The sequence below is a fragment of the Raphanus sativus genome, unplaced genomic scaffold (genome assembly GCF_000801105.2).
Source record: "Raphanus sativus cultivar WK10039 unplaced genomic scaffold, ASM80110v3 Scaffold6015, whole genome shotgun sequence".
NCBI classification, from domain to species: domain Eukaryota; kingdom Viridiplantae; phylum Streptophyta; class Magnoliopsida; order Brassicales; family Brassicaceae; genus Raphanus; species Raphanus sativus.
Genome location: NW_026621308.1, coordinates 1 through 2,050, shown reverse-complemented (window position 1 = coordinate 2,050; position 2,050 = coordinate 1). Strand labels below are relative to the sequence as shown.

General features: G+C 35.1%; 1 protein-coding gene across 1 annotated transcript; it reads left to right on the top strand.

The window, feature by feature from the left end:
* Nucleotides 1-498: 498 nt before the first annotated feature.
* LOC130507811 (cation/H(+) antiporter 14-like) lies at nt 499-1,494 on the top strand (the record flags this gene model as incomplete). The annotated part of the gene is made up of 1 exon (XM_057002456.1): nt 499-1,494. A coding segment is annotated over one exon (996 nt), but the record flags the coding sequence as incomplete, so codon positions are not given.
* Between the last annotated feature and the right edge of the window lie 556 nt (nt 1,495-2,050).

Sequence of the window (2,050 nt, the reverse complement as noted above, 5' to 3'; positions counted from 1 at the left end):
AATCCGTTTTTTGTATATACAAAATCTATATATTTTATAGATATTTCCTTTTTATTATATATGGGTTTATGAAATAAATAAACTATAATAAATAAAGATAACTAAAGCTTTATTAACAAAAAGGAAACTAAACAATTTTTTAGTAAAGATATGTATAACTAAAATTAATTCATTAAGAGTATTCGTGTAATCAACCACTGTGAGAATCAATGTAAGCGCGACACATATGAAACTGACTTCTCAAATAATATTATAGAGATTTAGATTGAAAAATTCCTCATATGCACATAATTTTATTTTTATTGCAAATTTTATAAAATAATACTGATAAAATTTTCAAAATAAAGAAATTGTTTAAAACTCAAAAGTAAACATAAATTGTAAGAGTTAAAAAAAAAATTGCCCTATGACTACTCATAAAAATGTTGAGCCTGCCTGCAACCCTGAAAGCTCTTTACATTTCTCTTTTGTTGAATTTTTCAAAATGTTTACTGGCAGGCTGGTATAATCCTAGGACCGTCTCTCTTAGGCCAAATCAGGGGATACATGGCGATGTTCTTTCCCATAAGTGCCAAAATCAATCTACAAACCTTCTCAAACATTGGTTTCTTCATGCATCTTTTCTTACTAGGTCTAAGAATCGACGCTAGCATTCTACGTAAAGCAGGTTCAAAAGCCTTGATCATTGGTACAGCCTCTTACGCCTTCCCGTTCTCCCTAGGTAACCTCACAGTCCTCCTCTTGAAAAACACTTTCGAGCTCTCACCAGAAGTTTCCCACTGCATCCACACGGTGATCTCCCTCAACGCAATGACCTCGTTCCCGGTAACCACAACCGTCTTAGCCGAGCTCAACATCCTTAACTCTGATCTCGGGAGATTAGCCACAAATTGCTCCATTGTCTGCGAGGCCTTTAGCTGGATCATTGCACTCCTTTTCAGAATGTTCTTACAGGACGGTACCCTCGCTACCGTCTGGTCATTCGCTTGGATCACCGTTCTTCTCCTATCTATCTTTTTCATCTGCAGACCTTTGATCATCTGGCTGACGCAGAAAAGAAGCGTTTCGGTTGATAAAACAAACGACATACCGTTCTTCCCTATCATAATGGTCTTGTTTGTGATAAGTTTGGGATCAGAAGTGCTTGGCGTCCATGCAGCGTTTGGAGCGTTTTGGCTAGGTGTATCGCTCCCTGATGGACCTCCATTAGGGACAGGGCTCACGACCAAGCTCGAGATGTTTGCAACAAGCCTTATGCTCCCATGTTTTATTGCCATTAGTGGAATACAGACCAATTTCTTAAAGATTGAAAAGAGCCAGGTGAAGGTCATTGAGGCCGTGATCCTCATTACCTACACCTGCAAGTTCCTTGGAACCGCAGCCGCTTCCGTGTATTGCAAGATACAGATAGGAGACGCAATTTCTTTGGCCTTATTGATGTGTTGCCAAGGAGTCATTGAGATCTACACATCGGTCATGTGGAAAGATGAAAAGGTATTATCACAAAACCTACGTTGTTTGTTTGCGTCTGTCTGATTAAATTTCATCTACACACAAGAAGGTCGCTCAAGATCCTAAAACTCACTAGACGCTAGGTGCTAAACGAATATTTAGTGCCTACCCATACATGCGAACATGGCCTAAAATGATATCCATTTTACATAAATAATATATTTACGTAAATAAAATTGATTCATACACTAGTTTTAGACAACTAGAAATAAAATCTATGTACAAAATATATTTAACACATATAAATGCTTTCAAATTACTAGTTTTAAATACATAAAATAATAGTAACATTTATGAAATATGTAATTCTATAAATATTATTTTTTTTTTGAAAAAGAATTCTATCAATATTAATACTTAAATTCGTCTAAATGTTGCTTCCTCTGTTTGTGAAAGAGTATCATTTTCAAAAAAAAATTATTTACACAAAAATATCATTTTATAATTTCAATGTAACTAGGTGGTTTGCCCGCACATGCGGACATAATTTTCTTTCAAATATTTATTAATATATAGAGATTATTAATTTATCGAGTAT